The 27,815-nt window shown below is 41.4% G+C and overlaps 1 protein-coding gene across 1 annotated transcript; it reads right to left on the minus strand.

The window, feature by feature from the left end:
• Positions 1 to 143: 143 nt before the first annotated feature.
• Positions 144 to 27,815, minus strand: jakmip2 (janus kinase and microtubule interacting protein 2). Its single transcript, XM_079565957.1, has 24 exons — positions 27,643 to 27,815; positions 15,697 to 15,943; positions 13,710 to 13,964; positions 11,201 to 11,443; positions 10,329 to 10,538; positions 8,774 to 8,872; positions 8,004 to 8,150; positions 7,770 to 7,910; positions 7,626 to 7,682; positions 5,638 to 5,760; positions 5,382 to 5,510; positions 5,131 to 5,214; positions 4,929 to 4,991; positions 4,376 to 4,474; positions 3,546 to 3,647; positions 3,420 to 3,473; positions 2,481 to 2,546; positions 2,311 to 2,379; positions 2,129 to 2,206; positions 1,988 to 2,038; positions 1,732 to 1,884; positions 1,589 to 1,654; positions 1,232 to 1,308; positions 144 to 530 (listed from the first exon to the last, which is right to left on the minus strand). The coding sequence occupies exons 2-23, from the start codon at positions 15,826 to 15,828 to the stop codon at positions 1,258 to 1,260; spliced, it is 2,472 nt and encodes an 823-aa protein (XP_079422083.1). The 5' UTR covers positions 15,829 to 15,943; positions 27,643 to 27,815; the 3' UTR covers positions 144 to 530; positions 1,232 to 1,257.

Genomic DNA, 27,815 nt, shown 5'->3' on the forward strand with positions numbered 1-27,815 from the left:
CAGACATTTGGTACAATTGGTCCTAAATATTGGTCAAAAATATTGGCCATGCATTTCGGCGTCGGCCAATAAAAATCCCAAATAATTGGCATCGGTCTTAGAAAAACCCATATCGGTCGACCTCTATTTTCGCACGCATATATAGAAAAAAATCTTAGCCCAGCATGACAAAAATGTACGACTCCAAATCAACTCAACTTCACGTGACACTTTTCCCTCAAGTGTGAACATAGCCCTCGTGCCTGTGTTACCCTGCACAGCAGAGACTACAGCTTTGGTTTGGATCTCTGGGCGTGTTTCTATTTGTGGATTGCTGTTGATCTCGGATGTGTATTCTCCAATTCAAACCTGGCAGCGTCCTGAGGAACAAATCCCACTGGTGTAAATAAAGTAAAAAAAAGACTAAATGTCCACAGGGATTGTAATTGACATCCACCAAAACAGCAGTGACTACTCCACATCTTCATCCACTGTGATCCAGACAATACATCGACACTGCAGTCACGGACATGGGCTGTGAACGGACACACCTGGGACACACAGAGAGAGAGATAATAGTTTACTGCCACAAAATATAGCATAATATACAGTTCACTTGAAGCAGCATCAGAGAAAACGGAAAATCTTGTTACTTTTGTAAGATTAATCAGTCCAACCTGGGAACTACGGCTAATTGTTTAAATAAAAGTGCTCTGAAAAATGCAGCAGAAGAGGATGTCTGGTTATTAGGAAAACAGATACACAGAAACTATATCAGTCCTACTGAGTAAATAATGTTTGGCACTACATGGAGTGTTAATCTATAATTTTGATAGAGCTGTCCCAATACCAGTTACATCAATCCAATACCGATACTGCATTGTAGCCGCTGATACTGAGTGTTAAACAGTCCAATACTACAAAAGCAACAAGACGTGCAAAAAGACACTAAACCCCATACCATAAAGCTAATTATGCATATACACTCTAAAGACTGAGGGAAGGCATCAAAGAGACGTCGCCATAAAATCCTATTGCAGTATCTGTATTGGAAGGATGTAACAAGTTGTATTAAACCAATGAATCGATGCAACCTCATTTTTTTTTTTTTTTTATCCAGGTAACATAAATGCTTAAAAAAACAATGAAATGAATCGAAAAGGTCTGCATTATTATTCACATTCATTGTGAAAGAAGAATAAGGGGACGTTAGTGTGAAAGAATTGGACGATTTGGATCGGAAAAAACTCACCTCTGCTACAGCACACGCCAAAGACTTCAAGGCCAAAGGATAAAAGCGAGAGAAAAGAACAAGAATAGAAACAAAAACTGGAGAAATAAAGGCAGAACGAGGAGAGGGAGGGAGCAGGAATCAGGAGAAAGAAGAGGAAGACAATTAGTGAAACACTCACAGGCTGTTAGTGACAGAAGAGGCAGACACAGGGAATTTATCACAGGATCTGTCTGTCTGTCTGTCTGTCTGTCTGTCTGTCTGTCTGTCTGTCTGTCTGTCTGTCTGTCTGTCTGTCTGTCTGTCTGTCTATCTATCTATCTGATCCTTTTTCATTTTTGTTTTCAAAGCCAGAAAAAAATTATCCAAAATCCGTACCTTTTCCTCCAGATCTTTAATCTGCCTCCTCTGGATTTCTGTCTTGTCCTCGAGGTCACGGATTCTCTGCAAAAGTACACACCATGTTTTGTCTATTATGGCTGAATGTGTCGATGCCCTGTTGCCTATTGCCCCTCCTGTACCTGGTGCGCCTGGTGCAGAAGCTCCATTCGCTCCTGAAGGATCTGACAGTCAAACTCTCGGCTCTTCCTCAACATCTGCCTCCTCAGCTTCTCCACAGACGTCCGCAGCTCGTCCTTTTGCATCTCATTCAGGGGCTCGCCATATTTTATCACCTAAAAGCCACCAAGAAACATGAATATTCACACTGAAGCTTCTTTATAGTCAAACAATATAACCTTTAGACCAATGTTTTTTCTCCTCAAAAAAAGCATTGACCTTATCTTGTTGCAGGGCGTTGTACAGCGTTGCCTCGAGCTCCTGGATTTGCTGTGGAGAGAAGAGCAACAACTGAATTACCCCAATGCCCCAATTAATTAAAACCACTACGAGTGAACATATCAAACAGGATGAGCGTACCATACAGGCTTGGTCTAAAGCCGATTTCCTGTAGTCCAGCTCCTCTTCTAAATAGCCTTTCTGCTTACAGAACATTTCCTGGAAAAAGTGCAAAAGAATATTGTCACACTACAGTATACCCGAGTAACTATGGGACTTGGACAGAATGTACCTCGGACAGAACTATACATAATGTTACCCACCATTTCTATCTCTAGGTCCACCATTTTCTGATGAAGTGCTGCCTCTGTTCCTTCAATCTGCTGGATCCACTAGAGAGGGAAAAAAGTAAATACATTAAAAAAAGCTTACGTTTATTTTGTACTCACACTCAATGAAATGTGCAATAAATATTATTAACGTTGGGACGTACCTTCTCTGCTAACGACAACACAGTACTAGCTTGAATAATGGCCACTTGTTCCTCATTTCTTAAATTCTGTAAAATACAAACAAACGAAAAGTGAATTAAAGCAGAACTAAGTAACTTTTTTACCTTAATAAGTACTTTTCGTAGTCCCTCTGAGGGCAATACATGTTAATGGTCTTTCATCTCCCTCTGTCTCTGGCCAGAAGACCACTCCTTCCCTGTCTTCAACCCGGCAGCCCCAATACACACTAATGGAAAACATCTCTCTGGCTGCTTTCAGTTGTTTACAAAATCCCTTTTGACTCACATTTCTGAAGTTTATGACATTGTACAGGTAAGTCCTGACTGTATTCTGTCTACAGCTTTCGTTTTGGTGATGAACATTTTGCAAAACGTTGTTATTTGGTTCATCACGTTCAGAAGAAGCTAACAGGCTAACGGACAAAGCTAACAGTGGGCCAGCAATCCAATCCAATCCACTTTATTTGCAAAGCACATTTAAACAACAAAACGTTTCCAAAGTGCTGCACATAAGATCATAAAAATTAGACATAAGAATAAAACAGATTAAAACAAATAAATAAAATAAAACCAGATATACAAAGCTATAAAATAAAATAAAAGACACAGACTTGGCTGTAAATACTGTTTAAGTGACGCTAGTCCGCAGTTAGCTTTGCCCGTTAGCTTGTTACCGTCTTCTTAGTGATTCCATTAGTGTGTAATGGACCCGGCGCAGGGAAAGTTGCAATTGTGGTTTTCTGGCCAGAGACACCACCAGAGGAAGATGACAGACCCTCCAAATCATCCCATTAATACTTGTATTACCCCAAGAGAGACTACAAAAAAGATTTATTAAGGTAAACAAGTTGCTTAGTTCTTCTTTAAATGCTTATTTACTTGAGAATTTCAGGCTATTATTAATTTCAGTATTGTGTTTACCCCATTGTCTCCAAGAATGTCTAGAAGCTTGATTAGATCTGGTATACACACGTCCTGAAAGAAGAAATTAGCATTTTCACATACATTGATGAAACAATAGATTTCGATTTTTTTTATTTTTTTTACCTTGACCCCCTCCTTCATGCAGTAGATCTGGAGAGCGCTGACTCCTTCAGAAAAGGGGTGCATCTTATAATGGTTAAAGGGAGGGGACCGCCTTTCACGCTCCTATAAACAAGAAAAACACATTCACGTTGTACTTTAAAGAGAGAACTTAAAGAAAACTTAAGAATGTGCAAACAAGTTCAGTTTCTTGAGTTTCGAGTGTCCGGAGTGACATCTACAGTATTTTAGCCTCATTTCAGCTGATTTACAACTAATTGCATACTTCTCTCTTCAGTATACTGTTCTTAGCCATACTTTCAAAGTTTAGTGTAGTTCCTCTATCTAATCACTTGGTGGCGCCTGATCCCCCCTCCCATCAGCCTCTGCAGTGCACCACAAAGGCCATTATACAGCAAAGCTCACAGACTGACAAACATGAGTGCAGCCTGTCCAGCTCTCAGTGGAAACACCACAGGGAACTATTTGTCCTATAAATTTAAGTCAATATGCTGTACGTGAGATAAGAAATAAGACTTCTTATCAAATATGTATTAAAATGTGCAAGCACAGGCAATCCAATCATTTGGGTTTTGCCATAGGTGGGCTTTCAGTGCTCAAAGTAAAAAGACAACATATGTTTAAATCGTGCTTGCATTGTTAAATGAATTAGGAAAAAATACATTAGTTATCTTGAAAAGTGCATACATATATGTGCGCCTATAAAAAGATTTTGTAACTCTCTCAAGAACACACATGATTGCAAGCAACCATGAATTACATCACATACATTTAATTGGAAATACATAGGGTATGTTTGAATATTATGTGACTTTTTGTTGTTGGTGATTTACCTCCAGCTCCAGGATTCTGAACTCCAACAGCTCGTTCTGATCTCTGGAGTCCTGAAGCTCCTGGTGCACACGACCGCTCTCCGCCTCCACTTTGTCCATCTAACAATCACATAAGAAAGGTAATATTATCGACTGTGCGCCGCAAACAAGGAATCCACAAGATGGCGATCAGCTTTGCAGTTTATTACTTCACATTTTAAATCCTGTATCAGTAAAAGTAAGAGAGTAAGAAGTGCGAGGGCGGGCTGGTCCGGGTTTCGAAGTGCCCTCTACAGGCAGTCGAGCGGATGACATGTTATAGAGCTTTCACTTTCAGCTAACAACATGTTCGTCAATCAATGGCGCCATCATGGATAAACACACTTTGAAATGAATAAAAAAAGGTTTGCGTGTCCTCAATTACATAATAAAATCCAGAGTATACAGAAAAAAGTGAACAGGTTTGCTCCAAAACTGCATCAGTGGAGGAAAAATACAGAGGCAGCAATGTTATAACAAGGGTCAAAGCTCAAAATTGTCACTTTTGCGGAAGACAGGATGTTTTGTTCCAGACCTTGTCTATCAATTCTTGATTTCTTTGTAGGAAGAGCTGCTTTTCCTCCACCCACTTGGAGTCCTGAGGAGAACATTAGAGACAAGTTATGTTAAAGAAAAAAACTAATTAGACAAAATTAAGACACATTAATTTGACCAGAAGCTGTCCCAAGCATCCACTTAACATGTGTCTAGTGTTTGTGATTCAAAGGGTTTCTTACCTGTCCCTTGAGGTTGAGCTCTTTCTCCAAATCTTCTATTTTGGCTTTATACCTGAGAACTTCAGCTTTCATTTGTTCTTGAACCTACAACATCAACAAATAAAGCATTGACATTTAGAAAGCCCTTTACCTGTGCTTTATAAACATTAATGTTGTATGATTTATTCTAACTGTATTATAATTAGCAGCAGTTGTAAGAGTGATGGTAGTTCCCTATTTCAATGGACAGTGCTGCTAACACATGGACAAACCTTGGCCTCCTGCTCTGCGTCCAGCAAGCCCCCCTTCTGCTCCTGCAGCAGGGCATAGGCGCGCTGTAAGGCCTGGTACTCCCGGGTCAGCTGACGGAAGCGCAGCTCAGACTCCTCGTTCGTCACCGCCTGGTTCAGGAATACGGTCACAAAGATCCACCATGGTTATTGAGTTGAGTCATGTTCTTTTGTCACATATCCTCCTACTCATGCGTCAGTTTTACTCCAATGACAAAGGTTTGGATTCATCACTCACGTCTTCTATGTCCTCGTCCGGTGTGGCAGGAGTCCGGTCCATCCTAAAAGAAGCCACGGAGGAGGTCTCAGAGTCCATGGACTCCTCGTCGTATCCAAAAAACGTATCCACTACAACATGCCTCTGCAGAAACAAGCACTTTGTCATTATCAGTAACATTATTAAGTTTGTTGTATACAGAAATGTTTTGAACTCGTACGTATTAGATCTTTGAGTGACCCAGTGGCTGTATGGGTGGTTAGCATTGCACCTTTACTTTCCATAACAGTGACCTCTCTGACTCTGACCATAGAAATCACAGAAATGCCTTTAGCAATCTGAGCCTATTCCTACAGATGAGCATGGCCTTTATATGATTGCTCATTAATTGTCCGTGAGAGTAAATGTACTCCGCTGACAGAAAAGACAAAGGGAGAGAGGGATATTGTACATCCAATTACACAATGGAGATCTTTTTTTTTCACTCAAATTTGGCTCCAAACACTGTTTAACTGGCGCTAGCCCGCAGTTAGCTTTGCCCGTTAGCCTGTTAACTTCTTCTTTGTTTTTCTATTAATGTGTATTGGTGACTCCGGGTTGGAGCAGGGAAAGCTGCAAATGTGGTTTTCTGGCTAGAGACACTGGAGGGAGATGAAAGACCCCCCAGTTATACCATTAACACTTGCATTACCCCCAGATGGACATATGACAGGTTTGAATGCTTTTGAAAATATGACTTATTTACATTTAGTTGCAAGTTCATCAGTTGCATAAATATAATTGTAGAACACTTTTAAATGCTAATTTGTATCTAAAGTAAAATCTGAAAAGGTCTGATCATTGAATTTTTAATTAGGCTTTGACCTCACCTATAAGAATGTGTTAGATGGGTTGACATCAGCTAAAAACATCTGGATCGTTCATGATTTGCTATGTTAGGTGACTAATGCTAACGGCTATAGAAAAAATACATAGAGCGGGCTAACAGACTCTGTAAAGTCTCCCAGACTAGCCAACTTGGTAATTGAGCGAACGCCACTTCCGCTTTTTTTTATTTCTCTGTCAATACGTTTGTTAAGTGGTGACGTCACAGCTCTACTTCCGGGTTCGCACAGACCGGCAGATGTGCGAGAAACTACAAAAAAAACTCTTCAGTACCACAATAAATACTTCCGAAACTCAACATAGAGTCACTGAAAATACTTCTTTATCAGGCCCATTAGCCAAAAATGCTGTACCTACTGCTATAAAAGTAATATTTACATAAATCGGTACATCCGGGTTTAGCGGAGAAAAATGCTAAAGTCCAAGGTGGCGCAGCAGCTATGCTAACCCCGGAAGTACCGATTTAGGTAAATATTACTTTTATAGCAGTAGGTACAGCATTTTTGGCTAATGGGCCTGATAAAGAAGTATTTTCAGTGACTCTATGTTGAGTTTCGGAAGTATTTATTGTGGTACTGAAGAGTTTTTTTTGTAGTTTCTCGCACATCTGCCGGTCTGTGCGAACCCGGAAGTAGAGCTGTGACGTCACCACTTAACAAACATATTGACAGAGAAATAAAAAAAAGCGGAAGTGGCGTTAGTAAATAATATTTTTTTAGCAGTAGGTGCGGCATTTTTGGCTAATGACTCAGAGAAATAAGTAGGTTCAGTAACTCTCCGTTGAGTTTCAGAAATATTGATAGTGGTTTTTAAGAGATTTTTCGCATATTTACCGGTCTGCTAGGACCCGGAAGCGGAAGTCGTGACGTCACACTTAACAAACGTATTGTTTTTCTGGCAGGTTTTCATTTCTCCATGGTTACGCCTACGGTCCATCCAGAAAAAACCAACCAGAAACCCTAAAATAAAACATTGATCCTGGAGCGTCATACAGGCTTCCGTGATTGAAAGTAAAGGTGCCATGCTTACCACCCATACAGCCAATGGGTCACAAAATGGTCAAATACGTACTAAAAACGGACATACTGCACCTTTAAATCTATACGTGCATTGTTCGTGTGTACCTTAATTGGCCTTGAACTTCTTTTATGCCTTTTCTTTCTGAGGAGCTTTTCTCTGTCCTGGAACATAAAGGGCCATTTGAGGCATGTTATTCTCATGTATGTAAAGACTTACAAGTGTAATCCTCTGACAGAGCTTCAGTGTACCCTGGTGAGCTCGTCGATCATGCTTTGCTGCTCCAGGACCTGCAGCTTCAGAAAGGCGATCTCCTGGTCGTCGTGAGCTTGGTCCAAGTCATTCAGGGACTTGAGTTTCTTCAACGGAGGATGTGAACTGATTTTCTCCTTCTGCACAGGCAATCATTGTACACATCACGGTTTAAAAATCAGGTGGAGCTAAAGCCGCAAAGCTTCTAAAAACCTTACGCAACATGTACGGACCATTTCGGAGTTCTCCTTGGACAGAGCCTTGAGTTTTTCTTCCAGCTTTTGGATGGTCTGACTCAAGTCGTCGTTTCTTTTATTGAGCAGTTTGTTCTTGTCCAGCAAAGGCTTACACTGCTTCTCGGATTCTCTGGCACGCTTTACCTGCGAGACACAAACAAATATTTATAGATGTGTTAGAGTTATACCTATACATTTCAGGCAAAACTTTGGGACACAAGCTGCACAAAAGCTTGTACAACGTGTTTGTACAGGGAGCAGCAAGTCGAATTTAATGCTGTTTGCTTTCATTTTGATGTCCAAATACTATATTTCCCAACAAAACTGACCTTTTTTTGTTGCTTTTTCATCACTTCCCGCAAGTTTTTGTCGCTCTTTCTTTACGTTTTTGCTTTTAGATTTGGGTAATGCCAAACTGGAGAAAATGTGCTCAGTTCATGTCGGGGTTAAGCGGTTAAACAAACATTATTTTACTACACATTCATTATTATTGTGCTTTTCATTCAATAAACAATTAGTGAACTATTAGTTACCCATTATATTATATTTGTTGTTATGTTTTTACAGCACTCAGCCTATTGGTTGTTGTATGGTCACGTGACTCACACCCACACGCTTTATTGCATTTTGAACCAACAAATAACTTGTTTAAATCCTTGCTACTACTTGCTGAATTTTCTCCTTAAAACGATGAAGAAACAGTCAATTTTTTGCTGGAATGCATTTAATTTTTTTTTTTACATATACATGAAACAGTTCCGTCTTACCAGTTCATTCCTCTCATCGACCAGCAGTGAATTGCGATCCTCCAACTTGCGTATCGTCGCGTTGAGGTCTGCCATGCGCCTCTGGTTTCTCCTCATGTCCTAAACAAACACGCATTTACAGTGTGTATTGTCTAAATGAAGGTGATTACACATCTGTGTGTGTACAGTTTGGTAAAGATTGACTTACAGTATATGAACATGTACTTTTGCACAGTCATGTACATGACTGTGCAACTATGGGACTTGGAGAGCAACAAGTGGTCACTGTGCAACATGGCACAGGGCGGCCTAAAACAGTGGGATTACATTATACTGTATCCATTTTTTATATTATGTGAATCTGTGGACCTTATCCATTTTTACTGATGAAAGCAGATGTACCGTACTGCCATTTTTTGTAAAGTATATTTTGTAGGGCAGTCACTCACGATCTTACTATATCGACTTCGTTCAATAAATAACATATAGACGATTCATTTTTGGGCTCGATATTTATCGTCTGTACATTTATTAGCATTTCCCCCTATTTTTTCCTTGCAAAACATTGATTTCTAGCTGAAGCACATTGAGTGACACTATCTTTTATGTTTATTGCAGCTTGTGTGGTATTTTAGGATCTGATTATGCACTTTTAGAGCAAAGGTCTACTGCCATTTTTAGTTGACAGTTTCTAGTATAACATCATTTATCACGATACTTTCCTGCCTCAATATATCGAACTTCAAATTTGTTATCGTGACAGGCCTAGTAATGTGCACCTCACTCGACTGATGTTTTTCAGCCTAAATGTTCATCATAAGACAGCATTTATAATCTCAAGAGTAAAATTGGCAATGCCGTCAAAGCTGCTTCCTACTAAAATGCGCCTCTGAGCTCACAATACAAAATAATATAGAAAACAAAATTCTAGCTCTAAACTAAAAAAAAAAAAAACAGAAAAAAAGCATCACAGTGCAGGCCATGCACGTGTTAAGTGGTAAATTTCAGTTTCGCTTTCCATACACGGCAGCTAAAGCACTCACTCAACATTCTGCTTGTACTTTTTTGGAAATAAAGCTTTTAAGGCTGTTTATGACCAGGAATGGATCTTACATATTTGTCTGCGCCTCTGATATTGCACGATGCTCTGCATCTATAGTTCACCACAGCCTGGTCATCAGCAGGAGAAACTAAAGAAATATTTCATGTGTTTTTGAAGGATGTAACTGTAGTGGTGTGGAGTGTCCACAGCCTTCAGTTTAGCAGTAAGTGATGATGACACACATGCGCTCTGTTTGGATGTGCTTACACACTCGGCACGCGCCACTGAGCTTAAATATAAAGAAATATAGACTAAAACTTGCACCGTCACTTTTGTATGATGCATATCTTCAGATGTTTGTGGCACAGTGCATTGTTACATACCTAATGAACACTGGACAAATACCACTTTTGAGTTTATGAAGTTATTTAAAACTGCCAAGCCAAAGACAAGAGGACAGAGCAGCTAAAAGATGAAGTGTAGAGGTAAACAAACGGTGGATGATGCTACTGATTGGCAGTTAGTGTTACTCACTGGGCTGCCGCAGTGCTCGGCCCCGTCGCCCACCCTCCCGGGGATCTCTCGTTTGGGGCTGCCCAGGCCGCACTCGGCCTCTTTCACCAGAAACAGCTGCTCGTCCAGGGCGTCCTTCTGCAGCTGCAGTTTCTGGAGGAATCCCGAGGTCGACTCCAGTTCCTTCTCCAGAGAAAAGATGGTGCGGTCTTTGGCTTTGATCTCATCCACCTGCAGGCGAACAAACGGTTTAACAGCGCCGTGAAATGTTAATCCTTGTGCTATAGTTAAAGAATCATATTGTACCACAGATATATTGTACCGTAGTATCATGGTCAGCCTTTGTGTACGTGGGGTATGCTGCTATAGACTTGCAACACAAATACAATTCTCAAGGCGAGACACAGCAGTGGTTTCTGTTGTGCTACTGATAGTTTTCCCCTTTGACATTTCGTTTTAAAATCAATGTAAAACAAAGGCCAAAATCATTATTTTATGACGTTTTGTCTGCTAGCGAGACAAAGATATATCCAGGAAATGCTACTGCTAATACTACTGCACCCATGCCTCATTTTCCCACACAAATTCATTCACAAATATCAATGAAAGGCGACCGAGATGACACAGTTATCCAAATATGGTCATTTCTTTCTAGGAGACATCCATGGCCATAGTCAGAGCTAAAGACAGGAGAAATACACAGGCGCATGCGCTCGATGTCCCACAAATTTAGGGTCCGTTTTCTCAGAATTAGATTTGCGTTTCTCTCTTGCAACACCATCTCCACTTAAGTAGCTCCTACAGACTACAAACTTTCCAGTCTTGTACTTGGGATTTGTTATTAACTCATTCCTAGCCTGAATTATTGAGCTTGACTCTGTGTTTGCGCGCACCAGTCGGCGTATGTCCTTCTCGCAGTCCCACTTGATCTTGGATATCTGCTCCTGGTGCTGCTGGTGCTCCACCCGCAGGTCGCCCGCCTTCATCTTGTCGGCCTGGATCATGTGACTGAGCGCCTCGTCCGTCTGTTTCTTGGTAGACTTGAGCTCGCCGATCTCCTGCAGCAGCTTCACGCGCTCGTGATCGAAGAAACGCCGCGCCTCCTCCCGGGCCTCCAGGGTCAGAGCCGTGCGGACCTGAGCGGAGAAAAAAAACAACAACAAAACGTATTGATTTGATACAGGGATGACCGCGGGTGTGATGGGAAGGATTAATGGTGTTTATAGGCAAAAAGAGTGAGTCGTGTTGATCCTGAGAGTGTTTCCTGTGGCGGCGTCGTGTCGTGTCACCGTAGATGCTCAGATTTAGTGATGGATGGCTCTGTGGCGTCGTGGTGAATTCTGTCCCAACCGTTTTAGAGTTGTTGACATACCCTTTAGCTTTGTCTGGGAGCCAGGGAAGATGTGGTACAATTACAAACAACATTATCAGTATAGTTCATTGTTGCTCTGTGAGGGCATTTCTCATCTCATGCGTTTTAATTAAACCCAAGGGTAACGTAGTTGTACCCGTCTACATAAAACTGCCAGACACTAATTAAGTTGAAGATTGTAACTACTATAGTATACTTTACCACAGGGCTGTGCAATTCATCAAAATTCAATTACAATTATACTAATTGATTACAAAAAAAGCAATCAATAAAAAAAATGTACGCTCTGCCCCACTCGAAGCCTGCACTCACATTGTATGGTAGTTCAAGAGCACTGCATCTGTTTAAAAGTGAACACACTTGATGTAAAGTGCTCTTTTTGCATTGTTTTGCATAAAGAATGAGGGCTGCACGACAAAAACACGATGTTTAGGACAAATATTGCAATATGATTTGTCATTTTTATATTTGACACATTTATATGCATAAACTGCTAAAATGATCAGTTTGTCAAACAACATATTCTTGCTCAAATTTCCCCACATTAGAACAATACACAATCATCTACTAAATAATCTCTAAATATTTGGTTTTGTGTGGACAGCACCCCCTTCTGGAGGAGTTCGGCTTCCACCTTTCCGCGGCATTCAGAGTACCACTGGGGGACAGCCACGGGACTAAAGAAAAGTCCGGGATGGAATCACATAGTGTCTGTTTTATCTGCTGAAGCTGAACCTGAGATCGCAAGGCTCCGCTAGGCCTGTCACGATAATAAATTTGAAGTTCAATATATTGAGGCAGGAAAGTATCGCAATAAACAATATTATTGACTCAAACGATACTAGATATTGTCAACTTTCAGGCATAAAAATTACAGTAAAGCTTTGATCCAAAAGTGCATCATCACATCCTAAAATACCACACAAGATAAGATAAGATAATCCGTTATTGATCTCACAACAGAGAAATTTACTCGCGGCAATAATCATGAAATATAATGAAGTTAAAAATTCTAAGTTTTACAAAGAAAAAAATGGGGGAAATGTAATAAATATATAGATAAAAAAAAATAAAAATGTATCTGTTATTTATTGAACGATAAGTCAATATAGTAATCATCGTGGCAGCCTTTGGCTCCACAATTCTGAACATCTGTCAATGAAATGCCAGAGACAGAAGAGGAAAAGGAGTAAAAACCCTCAGCCTCTTGAGGTTAGGTTATTGCAGGAGTCAACACCACGATTGCAATTCGCTATCGATGAACCTTGCAGCCCTAAAAAGAATTATGCTGACAATAATTATTTGATTCATTTTAAAAGGAGCTGTCAGACAGATGCAGTACATCCAGAACGCTGCTGCTCAAGTCCTGACTAGAACCAGGAAATACTTACAACCATATTAGTCCAGTGCTCAGGTCATTTTCATGGAGCTAAAATCTGGAAGGAAATTCTTGTAATCGTATGTAACTTTGCATGGCCTTGTGTTTGAATTGTGCTCTACAAATAACCTTGCCTTGCCTAATGGTGATTTCATTGATTGTGAATTATTTCCAAGATTTAAGCAGCCCTGCTTTTTCCAGACACTGTCAGGGGTGCTACACACCTTTTCTGCATATACTGTACCTTTGTATTGCAGTAAAAAATAATCATACTTTGCTTAAGTGCAACAGGGTGAAGGCTTCAAGCACACAGCATAAATTGCATCAAGCAGCAAGGTTTTTGATGCAGGAGATTTTGCTGCGGTAGACCGGAAATGCTACACTGCGGGTTTGAATTTTCATGCATGCATTGAGTGCATTTTTTGTCGACATACATGGAAAATGTGCGTTTAGCTTCAGTACAGCTCATAAATGATGCTTTTTTCCCCGTTAATATCTGAAAGACTTCATCACTAAAACAGCAACATATATATTTATATAATTGCATAATGTTGAGGTAATTTGTTACCTCACAATTACGTACAATTTTAGTAATTAAAGTAACAATGCTATGTTAAAGTTGATGCCACGTGTCTGATCTGCCAAATCTCACCTTCTCTCCGCTGCCGTCCCTCATGGCATTGATGGCCGCCTTGAGCCGCTGGTTCTCCTGGTCTTTGATTTTGGCGTGCCGGGCCAGCTCCTGCTCGTGCTGCCGGGTCAGGTTCTCCCTCAGGGCCTGCAGCTCCTTCTGCTTCTCCTCGTGCCACTTGGCCCTCTGCTCTGTCAGTGCAGCGGTGTGACGGTGCTGCTCCTGCTCCCGGGCGCGCTTCACCTCCTGCACCTTGTCGCGCTCCAACTTGTTCACCTTCACAGTTTTAAAAGCAAATAGATTAATAAACAAAGTAAGTTATGCTGAATGTTTGCCATGTCCTTTTAGTACAAAATCTCAGATACGACTGTAGACTGTAGAATAGCTATGGACTAAGTGAGGGTTGAGCTAGCTGAAGCTCGTTCATGCTAGCAATTTGACAGGGATTTTTGGAGCAAGGAACTTCTGGAGCCTGCCCCATTTTTTATCAGTCAATTGTTACAACTGATTGCATGTAGATGTTACTCAGACTTTAATTCAGAGACAGTTTTATATCATCTTTTAACTATTATTTTTCTCACTCCTGGTTTAAAACTACTTTTTTTTATGGTTTAGTCATTTTAAACCTGGTTTAGGCTAGTATTTTTGGACGTGGTGGACCTCAGAAAGTCAAATATTTCCTTAGGTGGTTCTTGGCATGAAATGTTTGAGAGACACTGCTGTAAACAAAGAAGTGCCGTCGAGCTACTCTGTTTGCCGCCAAGTCACAACTTTTATTCAGTTTGGACGATAACGATTTTAAACGATTTTATTGGATCTAAACTGAAAAGGTCTCCTGATCTTTCATAATGAAGAAAACTGCTCAGTTCTGCTCATTTAGGTTTATATATAGCCCACAATTAAGCCCATTTAAAAGTATTATTATTATTATTATTATTATTATTATTATTATTATTATTATTATTATTACGTGTTTTAAATATTTCTTGTGTGCTCTCAAACAAAAACTTCTCATCCCCTTGAGCTCTGCTGTGATTGACAGCCGTCTCCATGGAGACTCAAGGGGAAAGGGGCAGAGTAATATGTTGCAGCACCTCCGCCATTGCTTGTCTCCACACTAGTAGGATATTGGCAGGGCTGAAAGGATCAGACCCGGGGACTTTGTTTTAGCGGAGAAAACTCACTCGCACACAACGAAACCACCACACGCGGCCTTTGTGAGGCTGCAGAGAAAGTCAATGGGTTCTCCGCTGGCGTCATTTCGAAAACAGTCGCTATGGAGCGCCTGAGACGCTGCTAAACTGGCAGCATAATGTACATGAGGGGGACATGGAGCGGCAGACAAGGTTTTAGGATTTAGCCATTTTTCACATCGTCTGTTTTTAAAAACCATGAATTAATCAAATTAATTTGATTTATCGCCCAGCCCTAGAAAATACCAATTTTTTCCGGAAATACATATTGGTTCTGACAACACAGTCCTAAGCTCTGTTATAATTACCCCCAAAATTTTGAGAGACACTCAAACCGATAGTTAGGAAATGCAACTACTGCTTTTTTAGTTTATCAAGTATCAGTTTTTGCCCTGACTCAAGGTGGTTTAATTTGTATGAGAGGCGCCTATAGGAAAGCTGGCCTGTATGGCCTGTGAGCAATTCATAGGTTGGATATACGTTAGGTAGGCTCCACAAGGCCACACAAGGGTTAAAGAGTAGCCCGTATTCCCATATGTGTGTAGATCTACACTAGTCCATTCAACATCAATATTTAACCTGCTCGCCCTGCCCTGTAACGGCCTGTTCACTGGCCTTTCTAAATGAGCTGTAAAACAGTTACAGCAGATCCGGAACACTGCTCTGCGGCTCCTGCCTTGACTACAATCAGTCACTATTAAATCCCTTACTGGTATTGGTACCTAGTCTTATAGACTCCATGTTTCGTAAAATATATGGACTCACCCACATCACAGCAAATGACACGCCCCATATTGTAGAAGTGCTTTGTGTACCTTGCATTTCTCCTGGTGCAGCTCTATCTGGATGTCGGTGAGTTTGGACCTGAGATCTTCATTGGCTGCCTGCAGGGCTGAGATGAGCGCTTCAGGCTTCTCGCCCTTCGCGCTGCGTGCTTTCTTGGCCATTGAAAACACTAGGGGTTCTGCGGCGACAGGTTCATCTGGACTTCAATTGAACTTTCAAAAAAGTGTCCGGGGTTTCCAGTTCCTCCTCTTCTTCATTCTCCTTTAGACGTGAGAGCTGCAAAGGAACACAGGGGGGGCTACGTTAGACAAGAACCAATCTGTGAGGAGTTATTCAGAAATCAGTGGCCTCAGATGTACACTTGTGGTACATTGTCCACAAATGCATGAGAGGAACACCTTATCAGCGATACAAGCTTATGGGAAGATACATTTCGTGGTTTATTTGGCATTAAGCATTAAGAACATTCAGCAAAACACTGTATAGAGAAGTTCAAATGTGGGAAAGGCTTGTCTAACTGTCGATAAGGCACCTCAGAAATACAGAATGTACAGAGGGGACATTTTTGTTTGTTCCTGTTTTATAATCTGTCCGACCGCGTCTTCTGTGGCGCTTACTGCCTGGTAGCAGACAGGCAAGGCGTCTCAGAAACGGAGGAATTGACATCAACAGTGGCGGTGGTGGTTTGAAAGACTGGGAATTTAGGAGGCTTTTTGATGCAAAGAGCAATTGAAGCAGTGTTGTCCGATCATAAACTGTAGCCGGCGAAACACAGCTAAAACAAACAACAGAAAACAGAGTAGCAAGTGACAGGCCAAACACAGCGGCGCCATCTTGCCCTGGAGTTTCAAGGATTTCCTTGGCAAGGCTAGTGCTAGGCTAGCGCATGTCTATGGTAACTAGTAGCCTGCATTAAAAACAGTCTGACCCAAGCACAGTGCACCTGAGGCAAATCACTTATAACACCAGACTAACCATATAAATGTCTGTGTTGACTGAATAATTTTTGAAATATAACCATTTTGCATTTAAAAGAACTTATATTTGAGCAGCATCAGCTTCCTGGTTGTAAGCTACGCAGCGGCGGAGTGATCTGGTTACCAGATCTTTGTGGAATTCACAAAGGAGCTTTCTACAAATCAGATATGGCAACATTTGGAGGACTACGTGATGATTTTGAAGAGGTTTTTAATGCAGGCTACTTGCTAACATAGACATGCGCTAGCTAGCACTAACCTAGCACCACTAAACTCTTCAAAAATATGGACTGCATGAATGAAAAAAAAAAAAAGAAATCTCAAGAAATCAACAATACTCAATGAGGCCCTATGTCAAAAATCCTGAAATATCCCTTTAAGAATGGCAATTCCTGACGATTGAACAATGGTATGAGATTGGAAAACGGCAGGGGCGTACTGTAGGACAGTCCGGACAGTCACACCATTTGTTTGTTTGTGTAAATGATGTAAAGTCACAGCTACAGTCGCTGATTAACTCCAGGCGTGTTCTGTAAAAGCCTTTCAATGCCGATTACCCTGTCTCCGACACGAGGCGGCAATGATTTGTATCTGTGTAACATTCACTATGAGACACTTACACATTTTCTTAGGTGTTATAATCATGACATGCCAATATGTAACTTCCCTCAAAAGATTAGAGATTAGTCTATCAAACAGAGCTTTGACTAAGTGCTTCAGTGACTGCTGCTCATTGGTTGACGTTGGTTCTGGAGAGCAAAAGTAAAACCTGCAAGATGAATTACAAACTACACTGAATGTTCGTCCGGTGTCCTATTCTGGAGCTGAACCAACACACATGGGAGCAAAGTACAAATATAGGACCAAACGATAGATGCACCTGCATTCATTTGGTCGTGTCTCAGATAATTGATTAAAAAAAAAAAAAAAAAAAAGTAAAAGCCACGGTCGCTTTACTCCTAAAGGTAGAAATGATCAGCCGCACTGCATTTGCACTGACAAGATGAGGTAAGTGGTGTGGTTAGAGGTCCTTCTGTGCTTTATCAATACACTTTGACAGACTTCTTAGCGTAGGCATTTAATCTTTTATAACTAGATGTTGACCGATCAGTCAGTCAGTTTTAACTTTTAAAGCAGCACTAAGTAATTCATGCCCCTAGAGGCTACAAGCGCCACTGCAGGTGTCGTAGCATGTTTTCACTCAAACTTGGCTGTAAATACTGTTTAAGTGGCGCTTGCCTGCAGTTAGCTTTACCTGTTAGCCTGTTAGTTTCTTCTTCGTGATTCCACTAGCGTGCATTGGTGACTCCGACCTGTAGGCAGCAAAGTTGCAATTGTGTTTTTCTGACCAGAGACACCAGGGAGATGAATGACCCCCCAATCATCCCATTATTACCCCCAGAGGCACTACAAAAATAATTTATTATGGTAAACAAGTTACTTAGTACTGCTTTAAATGCCGCAGCAACTAATCAAAGCTGGGACACAAGCTAATTTATGTTTGAATAACCTTAAGTAATAAAATAAAAATCGGCCACAGCTGGAGTGACCAAGTACTATGTTTTTACAGGATTATCAATCAGATATTTGGAAAAATCGTCCAAAAATATCAGCCAAGCTTATCGGCCAATAAAAATCTACCAAATATCGCCACTGACCTTAGAAAAACCCATATCGGTCGACCTCAACCAAAAATGTACCTTAAAATCACATGTGGGAAATCACAGCACCTAAGTTAGACTTTTGGGATATTTTTTGTGGAAAAAGTTGATGTTTATCTTGAACCTCAAGTCAAGCCACTGCCCCTCAGAAAATCACCAGTCGGAGTCGAGTTCCATGTCTTCAGTTCGAGTTCGAGGCACAAGTTCAGGTACTAAATTTCTTGTCCATGAACAATATTGGTAAAAGCTATATGCACAGTTTACTTCTTCTTTTTTTAACTACGGTTACCTTTGGCTTCACTTTTCATCCACCTGAACTCCTGTTTTAAAGCCGTACTAAGTAACGTGTTTACCTTAATAAATCCTTTTCGTAGTCCCTGTGGGGTTAATACAAGTGTTAATGAGATGATTGGAGGGTCTTTCATCTCCCCCTGGTGTCTCTGGCCAGAAATCCTTGTTTGCAACTTGACTGCCACCGGTCCAGAGCAAGCAATACACACTAATGGAATCACGAAGAAGCTAACATGCTAACGGGCAAAGCTAACTGCGGGCCAACGTCACTTTAAACAGTGTTTACAGCCAAGTTTGAGTGAAAAAAATTATTTCCATTGTATAATTGGATGTAAAGTATCCCTCTCTCCCTTCGCCTTTCCTTTCAGCATAGTATTTACTCTCCAAGACAATTAATGAGTAAAAAAATCGTAACTTGCTACGACACCTGCAGTTCCGCTTATGGCCTCTAGGGGCAAGAGTTACTTAGTACTGCTTTAACCGACAGACGTCCTCGGTCAAATACTGTTGGGGGTTTCTCCAGAGCTAAATCCATAGAGTCAGTCTTGTTACCGCCTGCCATAGTCACTGCTGCTATGCTGGCATAATCCGTCAGAAGACACAACCACGGAGGTGCATTATGGGTAACGCCGAAACGTGCACCAGATGTACCCTACCTCCGTCTCATTCACATTTTGTATTTGGTGATACTTGTTCTTTTGAAGCAGCAAAAAATCCCCAAAGCACGCACAGTTTTGGGTCAAGGTAAATTTAGTTGAGGTGCCTCCATGTGCCGAGTGACAGGATTACTAAAAAGCAGCAATTTTGGTATGCAGTTGAAGAGCAAGTTGATTTTTTTTTTTATATATTTACCAACAAAACAACCCTAATTCTTGGATGCTTCATCAAAACTGAATCTCAGCTCATTTATAGCGAATATAAGTAGCTCTCTTACAGTCATTTTCAGTCTATCTTTGCAGAGAGCATACAGGGGGGAAGAAGGAAAGTAGCATAAAAGCAGTTATACCTGCACAAAGCATCTCTCGGATCCAAAAATATGCAGATTCCAAATTTGTCATAAAGCAAAAAGGACTTAAAGTAGGAAAGCAGCATGGCAGCTCCCAGTCTTAGCCTGTGTGGCAGAAAGTGACAGTGTCTGGTGCTTTATACTGCCTCGTAAATCTCTTAACTTCGCGCAGCTCCAAGTGTTACTGTATCACGATGAGAGGATTTAAAGTTTAAAGGATCCGGCAACATCTGTTCACAGGGAACTCTGAGATTCGGGGTCGCGGAGGTCACAGTGACTCTGCAATACTGTATAAAAGGGATACTAAAGGCCGATATCCCTCTGGCCTACACTGCATTTGAGGGTGGCATGTTGTCAAATGATTACATCAGTAGCAAGATGCTTCATTATCTGGCACGCTAGCACGGCCAGACTGTGACATAATGGCAGTGAACATTAAAGGATAAAGGTTTTATATAACGCTTTTCTGGGCACTCGAAGACGCTTGACATCCGGGACTTTTGAACCCAAACATCAGGCAGAGGCTCACAGGGGAGCATGAGGTGCGACTGTAAATAGACACTATAACCTTAAATCTCAGGGAAAGCAACCAAACCACACAGTGTGATGGAATGTAAAATAAAGACGGCACAATCCGATTAAGTTGTACGTTTTGTTTTCTTGTGACAAACAGCTGCGACAAATGTGGGACTAACCAAGACTAACAACAACATTTTTCTCACAGGTAACTTTGATTGACAGTATTAAACATTGGCCGCAGCAGTGTAAAATTACTACTGACGCAATATTTTTCTAACTAGCTATTCTTAACAACCGTGCGTGACAAACTCATTTGCTGCAGCCGAACCAACACCTAATCCTGAACATGTACTGGCGCATTTACCCCTTTTGTAATCACGAATGGACTCTTTAGAAACGGCAACGGTGGTTTGTAGAGATGCACCGATCCAGCTTTTTTGCTACAGATGCCGATGCCGATACTGGGGTTTGAGTATCCGATATTTACTGATATTAAGAGACTTTCTTACAATTGGCTTTCTCTGAGTGAAAGATTTAATTGACTCTTTTCTCCATTTTAAGATCAAGAAAGTCATATTTTATTGTCATGATGCTATAGATCAATTGTATCTACTGATAAACTAATGGATGACCATTTAACAACTAAGGATCACTGGACTTTTCTACACTAAATCCTTGGGTAATGGGTATATTGCATTAATTGAAACAACTCACATGAAGTGATCTGATCATTACAAATGTTAGATCATTTCTAAAACTAAAATACAAAACTTGGCTTCAGCAGTGGTTATTTTATTTTATTAGGCTACTTTAGGTATTTCTATCTTAGTTTCTGACCCAGCCTTGATTCGTTTTTTTTTTAGCATTAGCATTAGCAAACTCCCGGCAATCAAAAATACATGTGCGGAGTTTAGAACTAAATCGGCGATTGCATTCTCCTAGTTCTCCCCTTTAAAACGATATACAGCATGCCCATATTCACTTATATTTAGGTGGTAAAAGTTGTGTTTTTAAGGCGTTGAGAGTCAAAACTGGTATCGGTTCAGTATCGGATATTTGTAGCCGATACCCAATATCGTATTTTTTCCAGTATGGGCTCCACTATCTGATACTAGTATCAGATCAGTGCATCCCTAGTATGCAATTTGAGGACATTTGCACTAACAATTTCAGACTTCTTGATGATAAGAGTGAAGTTGCCGTTGCTTGTTAATAATGTTCGTGTTTGTGTTTGCCCCTCCCCGTGACTCGGCGGCTGGTGTTGCTAAGAAGAAGGCGTCACTTTGACGTCCTTCCAACCTGAGGATTGCATTATTCATTTCCATTACTCTGTGGTGGAAGAAGCTATTGTCCAGTGGCCCTGGACCAACACGAGCCAAGGTGGGTGAAGTGTCTTGCGCAAGGACACTTCAGAGGTCTGCACCAGCAGTAGCCGGCAGCAACCATCCGGCTATAAGACAACTGGCTCTGCGTTTATTCAAATCATTCAGACCAAGAGTAATTTACACCAATATTCTCAGCAATAAATTAAAAAATTCAAGAAACGTACCAAATCCATAAATCCTATGACAGGTATTGAGGTTTTGAGGTATCACTCACTGACTCACTCACTCACCACTACAGTTATCGCTTCCATTAAGTTAAACACAATGATTAACAATGGCCATTAAAGCCACATAAAATCTTAATATCATCGACGTCGGATTGAGAAAATGAGCGAGCGCAAAGTACTGCCCTGGGGTGAAGAGAATAGCTAGACATAGTAAAAGACATTGTGAGTCACAGTTGCCATTCTCAAAATGCATGTATTTTAATTGATTTTAAATAATTATCAAAATGAATCTTTAATGTTTAAACCAACCAAACCAATAGAAGATTCACCTGTTCTAAAAGGGGTCCCCTGTCCCAGAAGATTTGAGAACCCTTGATAAACTGCACATAGAATATCAGTTATTGTAATAGAAGCCACTGTCACCTGATGATGTTGTACATGGGAATTTTTTCCTTCTTTTATATGATAGAAATAAACTAACTTAGATATTTTTTCTTTTGTTTACCCTTCTTGGTCAGGAATACATGTCTGTGACAAAATGATTTTCGCCTTGGACAAACATAAAGCAATCTTGATTCTTGGTTGATAGGAAGAAGCCCGCACCCCCCAGACGCAGGGCAACCTCGGCACTGAGAGGCTGCCAGGAAACCAACAACAGTGTACCGCCTGGGGCACAACATGGCATTTTTGATACTACCGCCTCTCACGGCATATTTCCTATTTGGAGCAAACAAGGATGGTCGTTGAGTGTGAAAATGCCAGTACAGTAGGTTTGAAATAACAAAAGCAACACAAAAAATAAAAATCTATTCCTTTCCACACTATATCACCAAATTATCTAGTATTTACCAGCCTTTACTAAAATACATGTAGCTCACAAAAACACAGATTATTTTTTTCGACACTCAAATAGACCCGATCGCACAAGTGTAATGATAATAGTGTTTTTTTAGAGAATGGAATGGCCTAATTTTACGCGAGCGCGTATGTGCGTGAATCGCTGCAGCTTATGCTCATAATACTAGCACCATAGCGAAGCCCACTGGCACCGTGACCTAGTTATGACTCGAAGACTTCAGATAGGAGCTGGATTTTCGAGACGCAGTCTGGGGAAACTGGCGGAGAAGGAATTTCCCCTTTGATGCATAATTTCGCTCCGCTCGGTGGAAATACTAGCTCAATTCTGCATTACATTGTTGCTATGAATTCAAATATTGTAGAAGGCGAGAATATAGCAGTAAACTCAAAAGGTGGCGATCAGGGCCTATAGGAAGAGTCCTGATGTAAAAACACAGAACTGGCAACGTAGATTTCACTTTGAAGGAAGCTACTGCTGAAAGCTTTTGTCTGACTAATAACGTAGGACAGCCCATACCGAGCTTAAGTGGCCATCTTGTATTGATCATGGAGGCAGCTAAAATGAGACATGAGTGGGCACCCTGCACAAGAAGAAGTGGGGAAGACTATTGATTTGGTTCAAAATTATGTGCCGGCCTAAAGCTAACATTATACAGCGCGAGCCGGGTTTCTCCTCTGACTCTGAGCTCCTCCGAGAAACGGCTGCGCAGACCGAGATAAGTGGCACGTCCCAGTCGGGTGGATATTCACTCCATTGACATGCTGTTTGAACATGGAAAAAAGACATATTTATGTAGCGCTTGCTATTGTGAATATCGACAAGATTCTACAACTGGTGGAAACTAGTGAAACATAGCAAAACCTTACATAAGTGGTAAATGGACTCAACTTACAGTACATAGCGATTTTCTACCTTTATCAGGCCCAAAGCGCTATACAGTAAGGAACCAGTCACCCATTCACTCTCTCATTCATACACCAATGTACGGCACGCAGACACTGAAGTATCTTAAGTATAATATCTTAAGATAACACAGGGTCAAAGTATATCATTAATAGACATATGACATTAGTGGGATATGAGACCATGCAGTTTTAAATACTTTGGAACTCATTTGTAGACGGATTTGGTAGTGGGAAAAAATTGCCTTAAAGCCACACCGCGTAGAATTTTGAATAAAATTATATAATAAAATTTAAATACAAGCATTTGATTTTTTCATCATTAAAAATACCTCATGAATGCAAAAACACAGATGTGCTTTTGCTGTGAGTGGCTCAGCTCTCCTAACACATGACTATAACCTTACTGGGAGTGGGTACGTCTCCAGCTCGTCTCCATGGAGATGTGACTAAAGCAGAAGTTGAGATTTAAGTAGGTTAGGTCCTCATCCAAATCCATTCTTTGATCATCCACTGCAGTAATGTCTCGAGCTGGTAACTAAGACTATGTTTTTTTACTGATGGCAACAGTATAGTCCAAAATGTTACGCGGTGTCCCTTTAAATTACAGTTTTGACTTGATGACGCAAAAAAATGTACATCACAACAAGTACATAGATCAGGGGTCCCCAACTTAATCAATTTCTGTCTGCAAAATTTTCTTCCATGACTTTCGACATTTGTCCATGGTCCGGATATATATGCAGTCATTGTTCTTGAAAATTTCAAAACATGAGCACAGGTTGTCTATTAACATTGAAAAGCTGATCAATTAATCAATAATTTTGCCATTTTATTTCAATGTTATTCAAGCTGTTCAGATATTTCTTTAATTCAGCGTTAGACATTAAGTATATTGAGAGGATGACAAGTCTTTGGGGTCCGGACTAAAGCCTCTGGAGGTCTGGATCTGGACTCGCCAGTTGGAGACCCTTGGCCCAGATACTTTCTTAAATACTACTTTAAAGACACTTTACAATTGCCACTTCACTGTAACATATCACAAAACAAACCCATAGATTTAAATTTGGCTCAATTCGTTATTCAGATTTGTTTTGCCCTCAACATTGGCTTTTTGGGGGGGGGGGGTATTTTTTACTCATAAAATAAAATAAAAAAAAGTTTCTTCTATTTATGTCAGTCACTAAATGAGGTCATGTTTCCCTATTACCCTGCGGGTTCTCGCCTTAGATGGCATTTCTCTTTCTTGAAAATCCGTGTTGCATAAGAAAGTCAATGAAAGTTAGTCAGACTGATGCCAACCCTTCCCTTAATACCACCCGCCCATGTCAACAGTGACGCAAGAGCCACAACATCAATACAGAGTACTCTCAGCTTTTTAGGATTATGAGGTTGGGACCCAAAATGTTTTCAAATCCATCTGGCAAATAAGGTCAAAAAGACCCGGAACTGAAGAGAGAGAGAGAGAGAGGAGAGAGACTAATGCCTAATAGAGGGCAACTGGACAAAAAGGAGAGACATCAGTTGCCTTTCTCATACATGCTGCGGCTCATATCCAAGCAATACAAAAAACAATGATGTACTGTAATAAATGCTTCGCTTATTTCCTTCTAAATAGAAAAGAATGAAAAACAATCCTCATACTAACCATCATATAGTAGTTTAGACAACTACTTTCTTACTTTTAATATGACATTGTAACACAGCGTCTAGTTTAGTAAAGACAAAATTAAAAATTAAATAACATGAATCTATAATAACACACATAGGGCATTAGAAAGAGTAACAGAAAAATATGTCACGAAACTAATGCTACTGTGCAACTGCTGCGGCTTGCTTGATATATTAACACTTCACACTGGATTAAGTGTCTTGCCTGACTACGCTATGCAATAACCAGTTGTGGACCTCTACTCGCCAAACTCAGATTAGTGGAAATTGATATTGACATTGATACTGAGTGATATTCTCCATTTTTGACTTAAACTTCTAACATGAGCTATTTCTTAACTTTCCAGTCCAGCATCAAGCTCATCCCTCCCCAAAATGGGTTCAGCTCTGTATGCTCAGTAATTGAAGTTGTGATGAATAAAAATTGGCAAAAAAAATAAATAAAATCCACACGACTCCTTTATAAGCCTCTATAAAAGCTACCCCCGTACCACTATCAATAGCAATGCCTTTCTGTGTAAAATGACCTGCTTTCATTGCTATTGTTTCTTCTGAAACCCTAAACAGGCCCCAAGAGCCCCTCACACATGCAACACAGTGAGGGCGTCACAAGAGGCGCTGCAGGAAACAAAAAAGGGACAAACGAGGAGGTTTTCGGGCAAGACTCACAGTTAAGCCACATATGCCTTATATCGTTCTGGCTGATGGACGTTCACTGGAGAATAAAACAGATGAACTGCTGAGCTCTTCCTTGAAGATGGGGAAAGGCTGTTGTGGAGCGGAGGGAGCTGCGCAGGAGGAAGAGGAGCTGATCAGTGCAGGACACCACGCTCTGAAACAGGGACAAACCCAGGAGGTGCTGCACCGTTTCAGAGGATCAGGGGAGCACTGAAGGCAGCCAGCCGGGTTTCTTCTGGGTGCTACGGTTTTCCCTACCTCGAAAAACATGCTGGTCAGTCTGGCCCACAGTCGCTCAGTCGCCGCGGCTCAGGACTAACACCTGAACACAACTTCACTGCATGACAAATAAAGCACTTACTTATTTACTATCGCGAATACAAGCGGCCGAAATTAGTTTACTTCGCAGGGTGGCTGGGCGCACCCTTCGAGATCGGGTGAGGAGCTATGCTACCCGGGAGGAGCTCGGAGTAGAGTCGCTGCTCCTTCACGTCGAAAGGAGCCAGCTGAGGTGGCTAGGGCATCTGTTCCGGATGCCTCCTGGTCGCCTCCTGCGGGAGGTATTCCAGGCATGTCCTAGTGGGACAAGGCCCCGTGGAAGACCCAGGACACGCTGGTGGGACTATGTCTCTGAGCTGGCCTGGTGTCGCCTCGGGGTCCCCCCAGAACAGCTGGAGGAGGTGTGTGTGGATCGGGAAGTTTGGGCATCTCTGCTGAGACTGCTGCCCCCGTGACCCGGCCCCGGATAAAGCGGAAGAAAATGGATGGATGGATGGATACTTATTTACTAACTTACTTAATATTAAACATACTTCAACTTTAAATTAATGGTCGTGTTTCATGTTATTCACTTCAGATTAATCACCTATGAAGCTAGGTTCTGATCACAGCAAAATATATACAGTATTGTAGGCTATATATATATAAAAAAAAATACTATGTAGGACTTTCTACGCTTCCCTGTTATCCAATCAATGTTTTAATCGGATTGTCTCCTCCATCACAATTCAATCCATACTCTATTAGCTGGAACCTGTCACTACTAGCCCATATCTGCACTGACCGTGGCACAATACGGTGACAAACGCCGCCCGAGCAAGCAGCAGTAGGCAACCAGGCCAGTGTAACAGCCCCCCCCAGGCAAGTGTAGAGAGGCGTGAGGCAGGCCCTTATCCATCCGTGGTTTCCCCATCCCTCCTATGCTTCCTGCTACATCATCACTGCTGCAGCGTGCGTCCTCCTCCTGCTAGATTCAATATAGATAATAAACACACACACACACACACACACTTGCAACGTGTCGATTAGTGCGTGACTTCACAGGGGGCATCGTTAAAACACCAAAAAGGCGACGCAACAACAACTTTAAGCCAGCACACACAACAAGCAGGAAAAGCGCAAAACGTGGGGGGGATGGATCAGCGCGATACAGAATGAGCATCCGCGGTTCCATTATTATAGCCTGTAAGATGGCACGACTGGAGCAAATCCCGAAGCCTCTCTATTCCCCATCATATTTCGACACACTAGGCCGAGCTGTATCACTTCCCCCCGAAACAGCGTCCAATGAGCAAAGCGCACCGGCTACTAGGCTACAAAACGCTACACACTTTCACCGTTTTGGTGCGGTTGAATGTAAACGCGATCGATCTGTAATATGCGACGCAATTTGCTCGATGCGAACTAAAATTAGCCCATTACGATCGCAGCCTGTCCAGCAACATCCGGACTCGAGCCATAAGACACTACTAGGCCCTGCAAAAAAAAAAATGCTCCACTATCAGCCCCCGCTTCAAAACGACGAAACGGGACATTTTTTTTTTTTTTTTAGAAGGGGAAAGACGATGCACTTTTCTTACCTCGAGATGGTCGCGCGTGGAAGTCGGGTCTGGTTAAAAGGCTCGTCCATCGCACGCGGGGTTGGTTAGGCAGGGGGGGTCGCTCGGTGCCAGCATCAGCAGCCGGACGGTACAATGAGGAAAGATGGCCCCGCCTTCCTCCTCCTCCTCCTCCTCCTCTTCACCCACCGCGC

Source organism: Gobius niger (genome assembly GCF_951799975.1).
Source record: "Gobius niger genome assembly, chromosome: 11".
Taxonomy (NCBI): domain Eukaryota; kingdom Metazoa; phylum Chordata; class Actinopteri; order Gobiiformes; family Gobiidae; genus Gobius; species Gobius niger.

Coding starts and splice junctions, on each gene's coding strand:
- jakmip2 (XM_079565957.1), bottom strand. CDS start 15,828: ATGGCCAAGAAAGCACGCAGCGCGAAGGGCGAGAAGCCTGAAGCGCTC. Junction 5,761..7,625: donor GAAGTTCAAGGCCAATTAAG/GTACACACGAAC, acceptor TTGTTTCTGCAG/AGGCATGTTGTAGTGGATAC. Junction 3,474..3,545: donor GCATGAAGGAGGGGGTCAAG/GTAAAAAAAATA, acceptor TTCTTCTTTCAG/GACGTGTGTATACCAGATCT.